This window comes from Protopterus annectens, chromosome 7.part0 (assembly GCF_019279795.1).
Source record: "Protopterus annectens isolate FY-2018-M chromosome 7.part0, PAN1.0, whole genome shotgun sequence".
Taxonomy (NCBI): domain Eukaryota; kingdom Metazoa; phylum Chordata; order Ceratodontiformes; family Protopteridae; genus Protopterus; species Protopterus annectens.
Genome location: NC_056739.1, coordinates 1126584412 through 1126605032, shown reverse-complemented (window position 1 = coordinate 1126605032; position 20621 = coordinate 1126584412). Strand labels below are relative to the sequence as shown.

The following is a 20621-nucleotide window of genomic DNA, read 5'->3' as shown; positions in this document are numbered from 1 at the left end:
AAGGAGGGACACAGGTTCTGCAGCCATGGATGACAGAGATATTAAAGGTGATTGAAATGGTAACAAATACCAGATTTAAGTTAACTGAAGAGAAAATGTTGTTAGGTTTTGGGCAAGCTGATGAGATGGGGAGTTAAAAGAAGAGGCAGAAAAGTGCTGTTTAGGGTGAAGACACAAATATATAAGTAACTATTAGTTCTTGCATGTTTTTTGGAAATAATTAAATAGTTAGCAAGGAAATTAAAGATGTAAATAGGGAACAGTCTTAATGTTCCAGAAGATTAAAGGCCACAGGGACTAGGTTGTCTGTAAATAATTTGCAAAAATCTGACGGGTGATAGGGCAGGCCAAAGAAGGGAGGAGGATGAAGGAGAGTTCTACTGCGAGAGTAGCCAGAGGAGAGTGGACTAAAATAAACTGCAGTCTCTTGCAATACTGTTTTTGTCACAGAGACCAGCAGTTCAAAAGGGAACCTAGCAAGGGGCTGAAAGAACCGAGGCAAGGAAAAGAAGATGTAACTGGTCGTTCGTGTCCCACTGACGTTTTTGGTAGCATTGTTAATGTTTCAGCTGATGTTTTTTCTTTAACTTTGAATTCACATTTGGACAATAGCTCACATTTTAAAGACTCAAACTATTTATTATTCTTTGATGATACTGTAAGTAACTGCAGCACTTTACAAATTGTGAACTTATCTGATGTTAGTTTAACTGGGTCAGCTGCAAGTCTCTTCAGTAAAGGTACAACGTTTGTTCCTAGCAAAATTCCAACATCAGCAGAAGTTCAGTTGGAAATTAAAACGTTTTGTAGAAAGTTACATTAATTGATGTATTTTGACAAGAAAAAAACTGTACTAATTAATAGTAATGAAAGTGTTGCCATTATTGATGATGATGTTGACCCTTTATTAAATGTTTCTATTTATGAATGTGAATTGTTTGAGGAAAAAAATGATGAAGGAACTGGTTCATGTTTTAATACAAGTTATGGTAAACTTATGGTTCCTCCTTTACCTATATTTAGTAACTTTTTACCTCCTGAGCTTTCTACTGCAGTGCATTTATTTGAGCAAATTATATGTAAAATAGCTGAATTCGAATATGCTAAGTTTGTTAAGTCACAAAAGCAATATCATTTAACCAAATGTGAATGGGAGGCCCTGAATGAGTAATGGGGTGTGTTAGATAGATGTGTTTTCAAACAAGCTGATAAAGGGGGCAACTTGGTTATGTCAAATGCTAAGTATAACCAGATGGTTTATAAGCTGTTAATTGAGGAGGATTATGTTAAACTGAATCAGAAGCCATATGCTGTTTTTAATGGTGAACTTCTAGAATGGTCAGAAAGGGGGTATTAATGGAAGATGTAAAAAAGCTTTATATCTCCAGACCTTGTGATCTGATTTTTTTTTATGTTATCCTGAAGTTGCATAAGACTTTTTTGATCCACCTGGGAGACTGATCATTTCTCATATGGATTCCTACTTGCAGAATGTTGGGATATTTTTAGATTTTTTTGCTTAAGGAATTTTTAGTTAATATTCCAGCACATATTAAAAATACTCAACATTTATATAATGTAGTGAGTAAAATAAAATGGCAAGAGGATTTTTACTGGGTTTCAGTTGATGTAATTTAATTGTATACAAACATACAGCTTAGATGGGGCCTGGAGGCAATTTAGGATATAACGGGTGAAGGTCCCACTACCGCCTTTGTTGTTAGGTTGCTAGAGTTTTGTTTGACACATAATTAATTCATGTTCAGCAATGACATTTTCCTCCAGAAGACAGGGACTGCGATGGGTGCCCCTTATGCCCTCACTTATGCCATAATTTTTATTTTTTTTTAATGAAAAGATTTATTTATGGTACTGAATTTTATAAAGATCACATGGTGATTTATAGACATTATATTGATGATCTGATTTTTATTTGTAAGGGACACCCATGAGTTGAACATGAATCACTATAGTTTAAAATTTTCCATGGTGGAGGGCAGCTCATCCATTCAGTTTTTAGATGTGGAATTTTATGTAGATGACCTATTTAACATTCAATATAGGCCTTTTAGGAAACTCAATGTGGTTAATAACGATTTGCATGCTGACAGTATGCATCGCCCCATTTAATGGAATCACTTCCTTATGGTGAATTTAAACAAACTGCTCGTAATACTTCAGGAGGGAATTGAAAGGTTACATTTTTGTTAGATGTTAAAAGGAGGCTAAAAGAGAGTGGGATATAAGGAAGATACTTTAAATCATGCCCTAGAAAATATTCTTGAGAACAAAAGGGATTTAACCAAAAGAGGTATTGTGAATGGAAGGGATATTATAAGACAGGTTAAAGATGAAATGTTTACTGCAAATAACAGTGAGAATTTATATTTTTTGTCTAAATATTCACTGTTCTCTGAGGTAGTGAAAAATTTAATTTTGGAATTTTGGCAGATTGTTTGCATGGATGAGTTAGCAGGGCATTTATTCACTCGATTTGTGAATTGCTCTTATGGGAGGTGTTTGAATTTAAAAGAACCTTTAAACATAGCATTATTTAATGTGCCTCAAGTGTTAGTAGGATCATTTGCTTTTGGGCAGTGTAAAGTGTGTAGCAAAATTAGGAATATCTTTGGTATTAGTATTAATGGGCAGAAATGTATGTCTAGGGGAAGATTTAATTGTAATTCATGTGGGGTGACTTATACTGTGAGGTATGGATGGTGTGGATGCAATAACATCAAGTGGAATATAGGACAAACAAAGAGGGCTGTGAAAGTTAGGATAATGGAACATTGCGAGACATCCGTAATAAGAATAGGAAGAGTCCTGTGGGTGAGACTTTGAACTCTATACATGCTGGTATTGATGGAACTCTTTTCTTTAGTATATTGGCACAACCTGTTTTGCATAGTGGGGGGATATTAATAAAAAGATGAATGAATTAGAGAGTAAAATGATTTTGAATTTAAGAACGCTTCATCCTAAGGGACTCAATCTTGAGGTTAACTTAAGTGAATTTAATTGTTTATCAAGATGTTAATTTTGTAAGTTTTATTTTTTAAAGGTTATTGTTTTTTGATAAATGAGTTATATTGAATGAGACTGATAAATATTTATTGCATATTTACTGAATGGAGCACTTTAGAAGGTTAATTGAGATGTAATTACGGAGGGGTTCACCTGTTATAAATTGTGAGCTTGTGAATGTTTCTGTATCCTTTGAAGGCAAAAGGCTGAGGTACCAGATCTATTGGTTGCACAAGTAAAGCTCTTTTGAACCGTTGGTCTCTGTGGCATTTTGGTTATTTGGGTTTTGGGGGTTTTAGGGGGGTGGACATTTGTATCCTAGTGGTGTGCTTAATATTGTTTTTGTGTTTGAAAACTCTGGCCTCCATTCTATAAGAAGTGATTATTATATGAGATAATGTTTATAAGCAGGAGAAATACAGGAATAATGTTTTAAATATGTATAAATCCTTGTGGCAAAAATAACTGCATTACATTGTTCTTTAATTGTACTGTTCAAAGAACTTATAAGACTGATGAATGACAATGAATCTAGCCAAAATAATTGTTGATTTTTTTTTTGTGTTTTAATAATTATATTTACCATTCATTTGTTGCTAAGATGTTTTGTTGGAAAATATCAGAAATAAGACTTTCTGAATGGTCTATCCAGCAATGCTGGACACTTGTATGAAGGTGAAAATAATTGTAAATATGTTTTGAATTTTACCATTGTTTATATGCTATTCTATTTGTGGTCTTATTGAGTTATTGATTTGTTGATTCAATAACAACTGCAGCTTTTTAAAATACATTCACTCACATGCACTTCCTTTTTCTATATTTAGCTGAGGGAATAATGACAGGGTGCATGAGGTGATTTCTTTACTAGACAGAGGGTAGTACTCAGAAGGCAGTGTGTTGTTTATTTACATGTACGTGTGTGTGTGTGTGTGTGTGTGTGTGTGTGTGTGTGTGTGTGTGTGTGTGTGTGTATGTATAAATATGAGATGAGTGAATCAGTGACTGCCTGCAATGTCTCGGGGGGGGGGGGTTCTGTAGGGTATTTTGCTATTAGCAACATTTATATTTTCTTCTGAAGTGCCCTTTACCTGCATTCCTGGAACATATTACATTAAACAGAGGGTGTGCATGTCTGAACACTTGGAAGTGGGTCTCAATTGTAAAAAAATGTTTTTCCCTGCTGAGGGAATGCTAGCAGGTAACTTGCCAAATATATTATTTATCAGTAACTTACTTGTTAGTGAAAGCAAACAAAATCATTTGGCAGTACACAACACTTATTCTGAGATTGCTTGCATCCCTAAATCTTTCCTGAAGTGGATAGGTGGTAAATAATGTTAGAAGATAATACCTAACTGCTTCCTAAACTGGAAAGGGAAATATACACATACTCAATTATCTTAAAGCCCCTACATCTTTTTTTCCACAATAAGTGAACTGGCCTTATTGTGTCTGAGTCAACTCTCTTCCTTTATTACTTGCCTTTAAGGTTGAATTTTAAATATAGAACCAATAAGCCTATCCCCGGCAGTATGTATGAAGGGCTGAGTGGCAAGGCGGAATTTTAGTCCAGTACGGGTAAACATATGGAGTTAAATTTTCTCTGAAATCATTTCTGAAAACTACAAGAAATGATACAATGTGTTCATAAAAGGCTGCTGTATAATTTTAGAACAATACAGATAATGTGTATCTGTATGCAGATGCATTTTAATTTAATCACAATAAAACATTAACATGATCATGGAAGAAAAAAAAAGTGCAAGTCTCAGTTACACAGACATAGTAGTAAGAACCATGATTTCTACTGCCTAGATATAAAGAATATAGCAAGTAAAGGAAGATTGTTAGTACAGAACAGTTACACGAAGTGGGATCTTGTGTGTTTGGTTAAGTGATGCATAGAATCAGTTTACTAATATTTTCTGATTACACAAGGATCCATGTATGTATTTTCCACAAGATGAGAGTTCTACAGTATTATCATATGCTAAAATTGTATAAACACCCTAGTAAGAAAGGGTAATAAAATAGAAACAGAATGAAAATGCCTTCCTTCTTAATCTTAACACAGCATTGATAAATGTTTGTGTGGGTACATTGGTTGTAACATGCATCTGTAGTTGATTCAGTATTAAGACTGTAGCTAGGTCTAGGTCTCAGAATTACAGTCCGCTGGCACCAGCCTCACACATCCAAGTACAATTGTTATATAATTTGCTGTCTTTCAGTTTTAAATATTGAAAAATCATTACTTTGAGCATTTCCAATCTGACCATAATAGACACAAATGCATACAGAGTTTCATTTTTTTGATATGTAGAATGTGAATTAGATTGATTTTGTACAAAACATGTAATGATCTGACCCTCTCCCCCAAACTTACACAACAGGACTAAGTATGGCAGAACGCAACAAATTTACAGTGCAAAAATACAGTGAACTGAGGTATAATATCAATACTTACACTTTTGTTTCCAGCATTTGCAGTTGAGAAAAGCATAGCTCTCACTTCATTATTGCTGTCATACAGTTGCTTGTTTATTTCCCTGAAAACAAGAAAGACTTGTCAGCATGAGGGAACCAAAGTTGAATAGGATGTGAAACTCAGATTAAGGTACTTTTTCAGGCATCCAATTTCTTTTTTTTTTCACTACCGCTTTTGGCAGGTATTAATGCTTAGCTGACTTCTACTGATTCAGGAGTTACAACCTCCAAGAGGTTCACCATAATATAACCTGCATTGTGAAATTAGAGACAGTTAGTAAAATCAGCAACAAGGGTGCACCATACCTTTCTTCTTGGTCTCCTTTCTCTCAACAGATACCACTCATGAATAGCAGGTCTTTGCCAGCTTCCAACATTTATTGCAGCAGGCATGTACAGCCAGAAGGCAGCCCACTATGAGAATCTGTGATGTCACAGAAGCAGGACATCCCACCCACCCATCAAATCTATCTGTATTTCCTACACTGGCTACATCTCATAACCTTTCATTTTCAGCACTTAAACAGATTCAAACTCATGACAGTGCACTAGGATTCTATAATCAGACCGCTGTCTTCCAGGAACCTGTCTCAGTTTTTGACACCAAAGTAAAGAAAAGCTGTGATCCCTGTACTGCACACATCTGTTTTTGCATGCACTGTACATGGCAGCATATTGTGATAGTGCAAATCCTTCTAAGCAAAAAAGGATCATGCAAACAATTGGGCTGGAAGGGGTAAACTGTACTTCAAACCATGCGGCATCTCATTATTAAAAACTGTGTTATTTATTACAACCATGTGGTGTCTCATTACTTAATATTATGTTATTCAGTTCATTCACATACAATATTACTTAATATTATGTTATTCAGTTCATTCACATACAATAGCTACTATGGAAAAAGTAAGGCATTTGGTAACAAGAATGCCTTTCAAACAGTGCAACTTCTTATCCAGATATCTCTAGTCAACTAACATGACTGTTTTCTTCAGACACCATGCACAATTTATTTGTAGAAAAACAGTACAATAGAGCAAATTGGTCTCTAACTCAGCTCTTCCTTAGTACAAACAACTTGAAAAAATATATATACTAGATCAAAGGAAAATAAATTATATTAGTATTAATGAAAGCATGCACACAAGTAAGAATGAACACATTTTATTCTTCTGTAATACCATGGGGAATAACTAATGGCATATTTAACTTACTCCTACAAGCTATAAGAGAAATGTTACTATGACTTCACATAAAGCACAAAGCACAATGTTAAGGATGAGTTTATTCAAATGTTTACACTTCAAGTAATCAAGCACATAATTTCCTTCCACACTACCTAAATAAGTCTCATTTTTAGTTCCAAGCAAAGGCCTCCTTTCTCCAGTTCCTCGAACTCAAATAGAGATTCAGAAGGTGAAGGGGTGAAAAGGTATGTCTGAGCAGCCTGTGGCCTGCATTCCTGGAAGGCACATATCAGCAGAAGTTGGGGACAGTATGGATCCTTCTCGTGCTGAAAGATGTTTACAGAAGGCTGTGACTGTGGCAGCACATGAATGATCCCTGCACTGATGTTGACATATGTCATACATTAGGAGCCACTATAAGGTATGGCATAATACAGAAATACCTCTACCTACAGCACAATGCACTTAAAGCCTGCCACCTTCCAGTAAGGAAATGAAAGGGCATGCCTGGTATAGAGATACATGACCTTGGTGAATTGGAAGTGGAGGGGACCCCACAGGTATTTATAGCTAAGACTTTAAACACTAGCTACTGAATAAACACAAGTAACAAGAGAGAAAGAGAGCCTCTGACAGATCATATTAGAAACAAACATGTCCCTTAAAGCGGTAGAAAACAAAAGAAAAGAAAAATGTTATTTTTGCATATTTGCAATTTTGACCCCTTCTAGTGTCTGAGAGACTAATTCATTCCATATACCCCTTCTACTGGGAGAATATCCCAACATCATTCCTTGGTATGACCGTTCCTTTTTTAACTTGAACAATTCTTTCGGCAAACAAACATTGCTGGAGCTGTAAAGGTTGGAATACAGCACCAGGTACTCATTATCCAGAGGCAGTAAGGCGTTTTTCATTAATGGTCCTACTTCAGCCTCTTCCTGCATGCTGAACATTCATTGCCTACCAATACTAGCCACACTGGCATCTCTGCTACCTTACTGCCATCTTACAATGTGCTGTATTCATGTAGGTTGAGTCAAGAATTTGTTTTCCTAGGGTTACCCTTCTATTCTTCAACAGAAGAAGATCCTACAGCAGACCCAGTCCCCCTTTCATCTGAGATAGTAATGCTCACCTCTGGCTGCTCTAGCCTTTGTCCAGCTGGTTCCTCATGTGCTGGGTCTACTATTCAAACAACTGTTAACTATATCATAATTAGGGCTATAGTTTCAATACGCACAAACTGGAATAAGATGTTCTCATTGATAAATGCGTCATACTTATAGGAGAGTGAAATGAACAGTATAGGTTATTTGGCACTAAGTACATCAGAACTTGCCTCAGCACATGAAAAATTTAGGTAGATGGCTGCATATGTTTTGTACACCTTACTTTATCAATATAGATGCAAAACAGAAGGCCTCATTTATACCCAAGTTCCAGTTTGTTGAAGCTACAATTTTCTAAACCTCTGATGAGCTATTTGGCACCAGCAAAACCCCATAATGAAATAAAGCCCGTTTTGTGGTGTTACGCTTGATTTAAGTTGAGGGATCTCCACACATGGGAAATTTACTTCTTATCCCAGCTCTCATCATCTTCTGCTCTTGAATTTATTCAGTTTCCAGTCTGGTAAAACATTTTCAGATACTAGTTTAGCTGAAATGTTTTGTCATACTATATTTGAGTCATGTACTGTGCTTACTAGAGTGTTCTGCAGAGACATATTTCACATTCTGTACGGAGCACTGTGAAAGGTCGAATAACTAATGATTTGCTGGCATGCCTCAAAGCGCAGAATACTGCAATAGACAATCCCTTTGTAAATACTAATTACTGGGCTGTCCAGCTAGCAACATATGTGTGGGACCTGCACAAATGTAATGGTCCTATAATCCACTACCAGTGGAAAGCATTGGACCTCAGCTGAACCACCACCTGAAGGACAAAGTTTTTGGAACTGTCATAACAAGGCCACAAGTTCTATATAAACTTTGCAGGTCTGTTCAGGTTTGGAAGGAAATTAGTTGGCAATGCAACTTCTCTGGGATAGTCTACACCCCAGCAGATATCCTGTAAGACATGAAGTCATTAAATAAAATACAAATTTTAGCTCATGATACGGGAACATGTATACAAAGTTGCAGCACTTTTGCAGGAGTGGGATATCAAATTTTACCCTGATACAATTTGCAAGCAAAATAGTGGCAACCAAAGGTTTTCATATTAAGGATTTATTGACAGCGAACAAATGCCAGCAGTGAATAAATGAAGTGGTAGTTCTACCTACAGTACAGAGGCTGGTGGATACCTTTATGGAAAAACAAAAGGGTAAAAGAAACTTCCCTGGAAAAGCTACCAACCAATAAGGAGTGACATTGGTAATATCGGTTACATTTGCCCATAAGCGTGTATAGGGGCAGAGATGAGTAGAGCAATACTTGATAGAAATTTTTACAAGGACTTATTTTTTTTCCAATAATGCATATGAATACATAGATCCACAATAGCTCTCCTTCCATTACATGTACAGACAAATACTGTTTTCTCATCTTTTCAGTACCATCTGCCTTTACAATGTGTTTGCCTTTATAATGCAGTTAAAGTAAAATGTACTTTCAGTATTTTTAGGGGTTGGACGCTGTCCTTCAGCAGGGAGTTCTGTTTTTTGGCACACATATAAGGATTTAAAGGTAGATACTAGCATAGCATTTGAATTATGATATCATTTACTTTAGAGATACAAGGCTTTAAGGGATACATGGCCGTGTATATTGAAAAGATGGCTAATTTGGGAGAAAGTTGTCATGAAAGCAGGACAAATGAATAATCAGCATTGGGGTACCTTCACAAAGAAATATAAAGTGTTGAGCTACCTTATTCTATTATCTCAAGGACTCTAAAGAATCTGAATACTTTACTAAACATCTCACTCTTGATTAAAAGATTATATATTCATTGTATTCTTTGACCTCAATATAATAGTTAAGAAAGGAGATTTTTAGGGGAATTACAAAATTTGTCAGTGTAATAAACATATGTATGGGAGAATTGAATATGGTCGAAAGGTTTGTTAGACTAAGACGATGGTTGAAAGGTGTGTGAGATCACACATTTTTCAGGATTGGAGACTATACCCTTACCCTGATATTATTTAATCTTGGAGTTAATGTATATAATTATCAGGGGGTGTGTAGAGCACATGGAGCATGCCCCTGCAAAAAATTGTGTTTTTTTGTTATATTAATTTTAATTTAACTGTGCTGTCAACATTTGCATTTTTCATGTTTTACGGTTGACATTTATTAATGTCAATGTTTCGGTCTGTCAACAATTTTCAGTAGACCCATACATATATGTATCTATGTATGTATACATGCATATGCAGTTTTACATAATTTATATTCAGAAAAAAATTATATTATAACCATTTCCCTTCTGACTGTTAGCCATTTTTTGTTCTTTTTATCAGTAATGAAACAGAAGCGGAACATTACAGCTTCAAATACAATGTGTGTAGAGAAATTTTAAAACCAAGTTTAAAAGGAAATATGGAGTACTGTGTCAGATAAAGACTGCTTGGACCTCCTAATTTACTTATGGCATGTCTTGCCTGATGGATAAAAAGTCCACACTATCTATCATTTTCATTTTATCTTTCCCTACAATTGATGTAGGCCTGACCCATGCAATTGCAAACTCCTTCTCAACTTCTAAACCCACCTAATCCTTGTGAATGTTATTCAACACTTCTAACAATCTTTCTAGGGCAAAAGACTTCCTCCTGTCACTTCTAAACCATTCACTCCATGTTCGGATTCGTCCCTGTGGTTGTTGCATGTCTCATCTTATGCTGCTGACCTTTTGTACATAACTTGCATTATATTATATTTTCCCTCAATTATATATTAAGCTCTTCTGGTTCATCTTTATATACTTTCTGGAGTAGACCCTGAACTATTATAATTGTGCCTCTGTATACTGCTATGTTTTTACAGAGCTGTGATCTGAAAACTGCACTGTATTTTATTTTATTTTCATGAATTATATTTGCTGACTGTGTTAATACAATTAGATAAAATCTAGTAAAAGGGAATACCAAAGAGGAAAACTCTCAAATCTTGTTTATGACTACTCACTCCAAAATACTTCACCAGTGCCCTGTTCAGTGACACCCACATGAACAGCAATCAGGAAATAAAGCCTAAATAGAAGACCATGTACACTTTCCTTTTAGGGAGGAGCCCTGCTGACACTGACACACACACACACACACACACACACACACACACACACACACACACACACACACACACACACACACACACACACACACACACACTTCATCCTCTGCATTCCTTACCTTCCTTACCTTATTTCAGGTTTCCTACATGACGGAAATTAAAGTATCCATTTACAGGAATCTTTGTGAAAAAACTCTCTGACATGAAAGGCAGTATTTTTAACCGCTGCAGACATCACCAAATACATTATATTGGTGCATGTGATGAATAGAAGTACTATCTATGCATACATCAGTCTCACTTACTAACATAATATTATTGTTGTCCACCGATATTAAGTACATATTGCACAAACACAACTACAAAAAGACCTTAACTCCCTCAATTCCTGGCTCATTAATGACAAACTAACATTTAGTCCTATAAAAACAAAAGCATGCTATTTGGCACCACTAAAAATAAAAAAAAAAATCATCAAAGTCGCTCACTATTATCACCCTTTGTGGCGCACCAATTGAAACAACAAACTCCTTTAAATACCTATGTTTGTGGCCAGACCAATCACTAATATGCAATACTCATATAGAAAAATCAACGGCAAAAGTTATCTCACTTCTTTTCTCTTCTGGGCTAGGAAAATCTCACTTGACATATCCAAACCAGCTAGGACAGCAGTAGGCAAAGGAGTCCTTTTGGCCCAACTTGAATTTAGACTACCCATAATAGCCACAACCTCAAAGAAAAACTCCTCCTCACTGTGGACTATTGAAAACAAAACCCGTCACTACATCACTGACTCACCATCACATGAACACCACAGCCTCACTCTCAGAAAAGCTAAATGACCTCCTAGTTGATATGTCATCTTCAAACCTCGCTAGCCTAACTCATTCCCACCGCTAGCTGCCAAACTTTGTAGATGCTTCTCCCAAGAAACACTCCTCCACTCCAACCACCACAAATGAGGCTGCATTGTACCAGCCACTCTTTCTTTTCTAAAATATGGGGATCCTTGCCCACCCAAATAAAGTAACTACAATTGTCATTTTCCACCTTCAGAGCTGCGCTTAAAAAATTCCTTCACACCAAATGAAACTGTACTTGGTGCACAGCAGGACACGTCATGTAAAGGCCTCTCAACCTCTAGCATTACTGTCCTCAACTACTAACACTTCCTTACTCCCCCTCCCCTGACTTTCATTACATCACAGCATTTCCATCAAGATGCAAACCTGAAATATGATCATTTGAATTGTAATATTTGCATTTCTCTCATTATTGTCACTAAATCTACTAATTGCTACTGTACAGTTTTTATTATATAGTGCTACTTTCTGTCTCATTTTAAATACGTTCCACTTACTGACACTTCATTCGCTCTCTCTTTTTTTCTTCTTTGTGAAATTTTTCACCTGGGCAGTACCTGTAAATGGCCAGTTGTGATCCAAGTACAACTTTGATAATCAAATGTAAAATAAAACAACAATAAAACAGATTTAAGGGTACTAAACCAAGCTCTATATGAGACTTTGTACTCACAAAAACACTAATCAGATTATAGAAAGGTCATATTTGTAAAGGTAAGCAGTCTCAGCACTTCTGTACAGATGAGCTAAGGATACCAATGCCCTGGTTATGCAGCATACACTGCTCAAAAGGTTTAGCACATTTATACTTCCTAGGAATAATTGAGAGGAAAACAGATGCTTGTTTACAGGACAACTGGTTCTTTTATCTACTGTTAGCAAGTAGCTGTTTATGTCAAGAAGATATCTGTTCTGTTCTGTTCTATTCTATTCTATTCTATTCTATTCTGTTCTATTCTATTCTGTTCTGTTCTATTCTATTCTATTCAAGCAGATTGGCTATCCAGAGGGTACTGACCCCTCCCCACAATTTCCACAATTTGTGATGGGAGTGAGGAACCTTGGTAGGAAAGATATGAAACAAAGGGAGCTCATTGTTTAGAGTAGACTGGAACATTATTCCTGATAAGCATCTGCATGACCCTTTGTACATGAGTACGCTGTAGGAAAGTTATGGGGGAATTCAGAAAGTTTTATTGCAATGCAGAAGCCTTATCAAGGTATTTTTGTCATCAAAGTAAGCCTTTTTGATTTGCAAACTGCTCTACTGCTATGGTTTTCCTTTCACATTGTGCACATCATGGAGAGCGGTCTCACTGGGGAATCCCTATGCTAATGCAGCTGATCAGTAGAGTGGCTAATGCTAATTAGTTAAGTACTTCCCCCCAGAAATGTTTGTGTCTCCTGAACTGCTTATCTAAGTAATTCAGAGACTCACAACGTCAAGTAATACATTACTCTAGGATGAAAAAGTGAACATCAAAACATGGACTTCACCTGTTCACTCCAGTGGGAGTACTTGTAGTGCAGGTAAGTGAAGTAGATCCATGGAGGATGGAGGTATATCAACATACCGAGTGACGTACACACCGCAGTATATCACACCCCCACACCCCCTACTTATATACACCAACTCTGAGATTGCACTACAGTAGGGAAAAGGGCAAATTTATGTATGTTGGTCAACTAATACTTCCCTGGGAAAAACGTTCGCATATGTGAATGTTCGATAAATAGTCATCTGCTGATTTATCTTCAACGATTGGCCATTCATTGGAGTTGGGTTTTGACAAACTGATATAGCCCCAAAGAAACACAGCATTAAACCAGATTTGTGTTCCTGAAATACAGTGTGGTATCACTGTAGTGCTGAAAGGAGAAATCCCCAAGTTGTTGCAAGCTTGGCTTTCACTGCAAAGTCCCCAAACTAAACATTAGTGATCACACAAAACCAGCAGTCAGAAATGAAGGTACCAAGCTTCGAGTTTATTAAAAAATATTTTTTTTGGAGACTGCAGCCTGGTACCTTCATTCCTGAGTGCTGGCTTTGTTTTTTAGTCATGATTTTGGTTCTTTGTTTTGTGGATTAGTGATCACACATTAGAATGTTGACACTTGAGTGTAGCACTAACAGTTTATACCTCAGCTGAGAAACATTTACCACATGCCTTGTTGCAGCCGTTTGTATCTACAATTCATGCCTAGGATACTACTTTGGCTTACGGCCTACTTGATTTTAGTTGGGGAGTTAGGACAGAAGAATTATTGGGAGATGTGAATGCTTAAAGTGATCCAGCTCTGAATAAAACAAGTGATACATTACTTAGGTCTAAAGTGCATTCTAAATGATTAACAGCATACTTAATTGACTTATGAATAATCTTAACCATCAAATCAAGAAACATAATACATGAATTTAAAAATAAAACATTTATAAAAATATCTAGATGATTGCTACTATTGCAATGATACCCTGACCCATGTGCCAAAAAGAAAAAAAGAAAAGGGAAAAGGGGTTGTGGGTTGTGGATGCATGGATTTCATATTAGGAACTATAAATATGAATAAGGAAATACAGAAAGAACAAATTTCATCAAAAAGTTTGGTCAGATCATAATTAAATGTACATCACTAATTTAAGTCATATAAATAATGGTGATGCTTCTGGTAATTATTTAAGGTTCATAGGTTATTAGGCATGCAATACAAGAGGCCATTTAGGAACCTAACCTAGTTTTGGTGCTGTCCCAGTACACTATCTGGTTAAGTGATTTCTATGCAGATTGCAGGACCCAGTTTCTAGTGTATTTCTGCTTCTGCAAAAATTGTTATGCTTTTTATGTGGGGAAAGCCACCAGGATGCCCAAAGAACGCATACAGGAACATATTAGAGACATAGCAAAATTAAAAGAAACTAGTGCTCTAGCTCAACATGTCCAGTCTAATGGCTCAGTACATGTTTTTAATTTTTATGGCACTTGAATTAGTTGAACCCAATATCCGTGGAGGAGACATCAATGATAGAGTGGAAGAAGTTGAACAAAAATGGATATTAATATTAAAGGCAGAGAGATTTCCAGGTCTTAATAGTGCAGTATCACTTAAACCATTTTTAAAAGCAAGGCCTTTGAGGCATTGATGGAATGTTATTAAGTCATCTAAACGTAATAAGTACCAAATGTATAAATATTATATCTTTAAGAAATATATATATATATATATATATATATATATATATATATTCAATTATTTATTGGCTATAAAAGGAGTCACTCAAGTTTGATATTTGAAGCATGTATAAATAAATAATTAGTTATTTATTGTATTATACACTTTATATTAATACCCTGTTTCGTTTAGTTTTTTAATGTGATGTACAATTTATACTTGAACATATTATATGTATCTGTACTTAGTTAATAGAGCTTAATTAATAATGTAATTGATGAGCAGCTTCCTGATTGGATATGCAGTATTTTAAATTTCAGAGTATGTGTGTGTTTTTTTTAGAGTCTGATGAAGTGATTTGCTACCTATCATGAAAGCATTTACTTTCAATAAATATTTTATTGTTTCAAACAGCCGTGGTCAGTTCGTTTTTTCTTTTCTTTTTACTTGGATGCTCTGAGGTGAAAACCGAGCATTTACCCAGCTTTGATACTTTTTTCTTAACTGTTATACTTTGTGGTTTCAAGGCTGGGACATGGCTGAAGGAGCTGAACAAAATACTAATGAACACAGGAGACAAGACTGTCGTTTCAGTTGTTTACTGAATAAGACTTTCAATCCATTATTTCCAGTCCCAGTATTTCCAGTCCATAACAATGAAGTGGTAGGCCAGGATATATATATATATATATATATATATATATATATATATATATATATATATATATATATATATATATATATATACTTGGTTCATGGAAACTTTTTGGAGACTTAAGAACAAACTGTATAGTTTTAAAAGACTCCAATGGCAAAGATATCATATTGAGGCATCATTGAAATACAAAATAGTGCCCAGAGGACTGAGAGTACTAACGATGCCTACCTACGGGAATCTATATCCCAAGTTACTACAGAGATGGCAGCAGCTTAACCTACAATTAAGTTATGACTATATGCATTTACTTATTGAATTTTTTAAACCCCAGGAGAAAACATTAATAGATGAGATTGGTGACTTACAGTATCAGCTAAACAATAATTTCTCAGATGAAGTTTCAGGCACCAAATTAGAAGATTTATATGAAAATATTCTTAGTTATGAGAAGAGACTACAAAATACCAAAATGAAAAAAACTACAGAGATCTTAATGATTTTCAATGCAAAGACATCTTTTCTTGGCCGAAATGCTCAGTTTCCATTAGGACTAATAATGATAATCTTGGACCAGCACTGAGAAATGCTAACAGAACACCAGCGAGGACTGAGAAAGAGAGCATTGTTGCTTTAATGCCTGCTAATGAAAGTGAACATGTGAATAACGTGAGCCCAGTGACATCACACATAAACAGATTACCAGACGAGGCAGCGAGAAGTGAAGGAATAGGCCCACAGTCTAACAGCTGCAATATGGATATAGTCTCTATTAACAGTCATAGAAAAGGGGCGAATTCGAATGTGGAATCTTTTTTAGAGAAAGAAGTAACACAGACATTGATTTTGCCATTCGTTTTGAGCAATGCGCTACCTATCAGGGAGAGATCCAAGAGCAGAGGGTGAAAAGGCAAAATACAGCAAAAGAAAGAGAAGGCTCCCATCAGAATACAATGACAATGCGCAGCAGGAACGGCAAAAACTGGTAATTATTTTATCTAGTTTAACATTAACTAAAGCCCAGGAATCATTATTAGAAAAAGGGTTAACATTTATTTCTGCTCAAAAGACAGTTATGTTTGAATTACTTAAAGAACTGAAATTATTTGCACGTACATTAACTTTAAAGGCAATCTATCAAAGTAATGAAAGACCAGATAGAACTATCTTTAGAAAGCCTAGTGTCTTTGTACCCAAGCAACACTCCATCATGGAAACATTTTTAACTGTTTGTGAAAAGGAAATAAGAGACGCATTTAAACAAGACAGTGTTCCTATGTATCACAACCTTAATAAAGATGAGACTGAAGATTTATTGCAATTGAAAGGTCTGTCTAGTATAGAAATCAGACCAGATGATAAAGGTGGGGGAGTTGTTGTGATGGACAAGTCACTATATATACACAACAGATAATGTCCCTATTAGGGGATACGAACACCTATCTCCCTATCTCGAATAGTGAAGTTAAAGCAATTATAGATAGAGTGTCATTCGATGTATTTGATTTGCTTATGTCCAAGTGTATTTCAGAGGAACTTTTTAACTATTTCCAGGTTGAACATCCTACCCTACACCTATGATTTATGGACTGCCTAAGGTCCATAAGAATATGAACTGCCCACCGATGAGACCTATTGTCTCAAGTGGAGTTTGGGCTACTGAAAGCCTCCTATCTGTGTTGAAAAATGTTTACATCCTGTATTGGAGAAATGTGATACTGTTTTAAAGGATACAAAAGTTTTCCTTAAACTACTTTATGATAAGGTAAACTTTACTGAAAGAGAGTTTATCTTTGTTACCATGGATATCGTCTCATTATTTACTGTCATACCTAATGACTAGGGTATAGAAAGGATAAGCAACTTGCTTAATGATAAGAAGATGTACAGCATGGCCACAAATGAATTGATATGTAGTTTGTTGGAAATCATTCTTGAGAACAATGTTTTTATCTTTGATGAAAATTTTTACCTTCAAAAGGTTGGCATAGCTATGGGCACAACTTTTGCGAACAGCTACGCCAACCTAACACTGTTCTCATGGGAAAAGGAATTATTCCTGGAACAGAGCAATTTCTCCAATGACATCTTATGGTACACTCGTTTTGTAGATGATGTTTTTCTGCTTTGGGGAGGGAGTGTAGATAGCATGGAAACATTTGTTCAATTCATACAAGGTTCAACTGACTTTTTAAGATTCACTTATCACTATACAGAGCAGGCGATATAATTCCTAGATGTAAAGATTCATAAGATAATGTTAAAGGAAATGGTGACTAGTCTTTACAGGAAACCTAGTCACAAAAATAGCATTTTACATAAGAGTAGCATGCACGCCACACATGTCTGTAAAAATGTCCTTAAGGGACAAATCATGCGTATGAGCAGGCTACATAATGCACAAGAAGGCTTAGAGGAAGCTGTGACCTTATTAAAGGATGAATTTACACAAAGAGGATATAACAGCAAAGAGATAGATAAGTATTGAATAAATGTACAATGGACGTAGCTCTAGAGGTAATGCCTATTTTTCAAGCAATAGTAACTATGAAACACGAGCTACTGAGAAACATAATAACAAAGTTAGATTTCCGTTGACTTATGCCAGTGACTCAAAGAGGTTTTGTGAGATCTTTGAGAAAAACTGGAATATTTTGTGATCCATCGATGAATTTGAGGGACTTATAGATAACAAACCTAGTTTCTCTTTTAAGAACAAGAAATTGTTAAAAAGACAACTTTGTTATAAGACATCTTTTAGCAGCTATGGGAAGGGGCAACTATCACAAAGAACTGGTACATTTCCATGTAGGAGATGCACAGCATGTAACTTTTTATATAGTAAATCTTCTTTCCCTCACCCAGTTTCTGGCTTTAATATCAACATTGATTTCTATGCAGATTGCAGGATCCAGTTTCTAGTGTATTTCTGCTTCTGCAAAAATTGCTATGCTTTTTATGTGGGGAAAACCACCAGGATGCCCAAAGAACGCATACAGGAACATATTAGAGACATAGCAAAATTAAAAGAAACTAGTGCTCTAGCTCAACATGTCCAGTCTAATGGCTCAGAACATGTTTTTAATTTTATGGCACTTGAATTAGTTGAACCCAATATCCGTGGGGGAGACATCAATAATAGAGTGGAAAAAGTCGAACAAAAATGGTTATTACTATTAAAGGCAGATAGATTTCCAGGTCTTAATAGTGCAGTATCACTTAAACCATTTTTAAAAGCAAGGCCTTTGAGGCATTGATGGAATGTTATTAAGTCATCCAAACGTAATAAGTACCAAATGTATAAATATTATATCTTTAAGAAATATATATATATATATATATATATATATATATATATATATATATATATATATATATATGGGTCCCCTTCACATGGTCGACAGTTCATATGATCGACACTCATTTGGTCGACAGTTCATTTGGTCGACAAGCAGATTTGCCCCCTTCCTCAATGTTGTGCAACCCTGGAGTTGATATATATAGTTAGAGGGGGTGTGGGGGGCACAGCCCCCCACATTGGGGGGTGTGGGGGTGAAGCCCCTCACCTAAAATGCTTGTCAATCAAATGAATTGTCGACCAAATAAACTGTCGACCATATGAACTGTTGACCATGTCAGGTAGACCCATATATATATATATATATATATATATATATATATATATATATATATATATTAAATTATTTATTGACTACAAAAGGAGTCATTAAAGTTTGATATTTGAAGTATGTATAAATAAATGCTTAGTTGTTTATTGTATTATACACTTTATATTAATACCCTGTTTCGTTTAGTTTTTTAATGTGATGTACAATTTATACTTGAATATATTATATGTATCTGAACTTCGTTAATAGAGCTTAATTAACAATGTCATTGATGAGCAGCTTCCTGATTGGATATGCAGTATTTTAAATTTCAGAGTTTGTGTGGTTTTTTAGAGTCTGATGAAGCGATTTTCTATCTATCGTGAAAGTGCTTACTTTCAATAAATCTTTTATTGTTTTAAACAGCCGTGGTCAGTTCACTTTTTCTTTTCTTTTTCTTTTTCATTTAGGAACCTAACCTAGTTTTGGTGCTGTCCCAGTACACTATCTGGTTAAGTGATTTGCTCAGACCACACAGTAAGAATGGGAGCTGAAGGAATCAAACTCTGGACCACAGGAACCAGCATTTTAATACCTTATAGCCCTAATCCTTTGCACTATTATTAAGCAGTTAAAGAGGAAATAACACAAAAAGTATACAATTAAAATGTTTTTGAAAAAAGGTGTATTCAAATAGTAACAAATAGCAATATTTCCTAATTATTATTGAGAACTTTATAATTAAAATATATACAACAAGCAAAAGATATTTTTATGTAAGATCAAGTTAAATAAAATATAATCTGCATTTTAACTCAAATTGAGATAATGCAAGAGCAACACATAAATAATAATGGCAATCTGTTTGACCTTGATTTCACCTTAGCTGAATTTTATGAAGGTCTTGGGCATCTACTAATAGTGTACTTACCAAAGTTAATGCAGATTTATACAATCCAAACATGGATTTCACTAACAGGCACTTGGTCTTAGTGGGCCTTCCTGGTTAACTATATGAAGATTACAGCATAATCTTCACAGGTTATTTTGTCATTACTAATTATTAACAAACAGTACAACACATAAAGACAACAGAAACAAAAACTCCCCATTCTATTTCCTTACTGTGCTCTAAGCTCCTGTGACACTGGAGTTTGCTGTTGAACTAGGGGAGCTTATCCATTTGTAACAATATAATATCTGGGTTAATACATCGCACCTTTTAGCTCAATGGTATGCATCTTAAACAGAACATTGTTTTACGTTCTGAAATAAATTCTTCCTGTTATCTCACACTTTAAACTAGCGTGTGTTACTGCATTTTCACTCTTCATGTGCCCTCAACATAGTGCTGTCTTGATGTGCTGGCAAGA

General features: G+C 35.5%; 1 protein-coding gene across 2 annotated transcripts in view; it reads right to left on the bottom strand.

The window, feature by feature from the left end:
- The window catches only part of LOC122806901 (ras and EF-hand domain-containing protein-like), a 502021-nt gene that overhangs the window by 84094 nt on the left and 397306 nt on the right, over positions 1–20621 (bottom strand). For both annotated transcript variants that reach the window (XM_044077705.1, XM_044077706.1), the window contains one exon: positions 5498–5579. In XM_044077705.1, the coding sequence (XP_043933640.1) occupies positions 5498–5579 (82 nt within the window). The remainder of the gene's footprint in view (positions 1–5497; positions 5580–20621) is intronic.